Source organism: Echinops telfairi, unplaced genomic scaffold, assembly GCF_000313985.2.
Source record: "Echinops telfairi isolate 266 unplaced genomic scaffold, ASM31398v2 ScPeMD7_7463;HRSCAF=8501, whole genome shotgun sequence".
NCBI classification, from domain to species: Eukaryota; Metazoa; Chordata; class Mammalia; order Afrosoricida; family Tenrecidae; genus Echinops; species Echinops telfairi.
In genome coordinates this window covers 7,785,206-7,787,190 of record NW_022111363.1, presented here as the reverse complement: position 1 = coordinate 7,787,190, position 1,985 = coordinate 7,785,206, and the positions used below count along the sequence as shown (strand labels likewise).

Below are 1,985 nucleotides of genomic sequence, written 5' to 3'. Positions count from 1 at the left end.
CCCCGTTCTGTGCCAGGACAGCCTGTGTGCTGGGGCCTTGGAGATCAAAAGTAGCTTACAGCCTCATGGGTTGACAAGTGTGTCAAGAATTACAGCCCCCCTAACCCCCCCAAATTTGTTTTTAAAAAATACCATGCTCTGTATGATGATGTCTGCAATGGCTATTGGAGTGTTTTGAGGGTACAAGGGAGGGAGCACCTAGCTGCCTGCCTGCCTGCAGGTGGGGAAGCGCTTTATATAGGAATTCACTTTTGAGGTTGAAATCATGAGTGGGAGTTCCCTGGGCTGTTAATGGCGGGGAGAACATTCCAGCAAAAGGGAATGGGCAGGGCCTCAAAGGTGCAAGGCAGCAAGGAGATGGGAACAGAACAAGCCCCGGAGTGACAAGCACTCCCTCCCTTAACGCTGGGGTGCAGAGCAGGGGGCAGTGAGACCAAATTGTGAAGGGCAGTTCGCCTGGGTCTCCCGGCGGCTTGTGCAGCGGTTCTCAACCTTCCTAGTGCCTTTAATGCAGTTCTCATCTTGTGATGACCCCCAACCATAACATTTTTATTGCCGCCTTGTAACTGTCATTTTACTGCTGTTCTGAATTGGGTGACCCCTGTGAAAGGGTTGCTTGACCCCCAAAGGGGTCATGACCCATAGGTTGAGAACCGCTGTTCTAGGGGATGGAGTTCCTTTGAAAACTTAAGTGAGGAATGGATGAGATGATTAAAAACGCAACAGCCTTGATCAAGTCAATTCTGACTCTTGGTGACCCTGGAACTGCCCCCTATGGGCTTCCGAGCAGAGTGAAAAGCTTCATCTTTTCCCCACGGAGTGGCTGGCGCTTTCAAACTGCTGACCTCGTGTAGCCCACTAAGCTCCCAGGGCTCCTTGAGAAAGAAGGTAGCAAGGAGAACAAGCTAAGAAAGACCTCCTCGTGGAGAGAGAACGAGCGAGGGAAATGGCTGCGGGGGGAGTGGAGACGAGCTATGGAAGAGGGTAAAGGAAATAGGAAGTGGTAGCGGAGCTCTAGTTTGGCCGGCTGGGATGGGGGCAGGGGCCACCTAGGAGGGAGAACAGGTTTGGTAGGTGGTGGGGAGAAGCGTTTAGAATGGGGGTTGTGGTTTCACACGTTGAATTAGGAATGTCTGGTGGGTTTTTAGGAGGTGATTGTCCAGCGGGCAGTTGGCTCCATGAGGGAAGCTCTGGAGAAGGTTGGGTACAGATTAGACTCATGCCCATTGATGGAGTAAGGTGAGCTTGCTCAGAGAGAACGTGCAGACTGAGGAGAGGAGGGTGGGAGCCAGAGGGCGGGGTGAGGCGGCAGCTTGTTGGTCACCCCCAGGGCCCTTTTTCACTATTGATAAGTTAAGGAGGTGATTATTCAGTGTATTTGAAACCTTTTCCTTTGAGAGTTCCATTTCTGCTATATGTAGACGCTGGTATCCAGAAGAATATGAATTTGCATCAAAGAAGGCTGCTACTCACAGGTATGTGGGTCCCGCCAAGCCCCTGACACTCTGTTACCCTGGATTCCCGCTTGGCTGTCCGGGCCTTTCCCTGGGGGGAAAGATAAAGGTTGGATGGCAGAGACAGCCTGCGTTTGTGAGGACCATCAGGGATTCTGAGCCCGAGTCCTGCCTTCCCTTCTGGGATACGTAGACACCCTATCATCTTTCCTATAGTTTTAAAACTTTCAGATAACCTAGTGTGTAGAGGTGCTGAAACACTGTGACTTCCTAGTCCTGTGCAGCACTGTTGTTCCCACGGGGGTCTAGGCACACAGCCCTCGAAGATAAGAGCGCTTCTGCCCGCTCGTGAAAGACTCTGTCCTGAGTCTGCCGTGTTTAAAGGTGTTCCCATTGTTTCTCCTTTGCGCTTCAGCCTGAGGTACAAGTACACCAGGGGTGCAGAGATACATCCTGCACAGCTGCTCTTCCTGTTCCATATCGTGGGTCTTTCCAGGGAGGGAGGAGGGAGGAATGAAGATTCGGGGCTGC

General features: G+C 52.0%; 1 protein-coding gene across 1 annotated transcript in view; it reads left to right on the top strand.

Moving 5' to 3' along the window:
- Positions 1-1,985, top strand: part of REXO2 (RNA exonuclease 2) — a 10,997-nt gene that overhangs the window by 6,979 nt on the left and 2,033 nt on the right. The window contains exon 6 of the mRNA XM_045283612.1: positions 1,422-1,475. Within this exon, the coding sequence (XP_045139547.1) occupies positions 1,422-1,475 (54 nt within the window). The remainder of the gene's footprint in view (positions 1-1,421; positions 1,476-1,985) is intronic.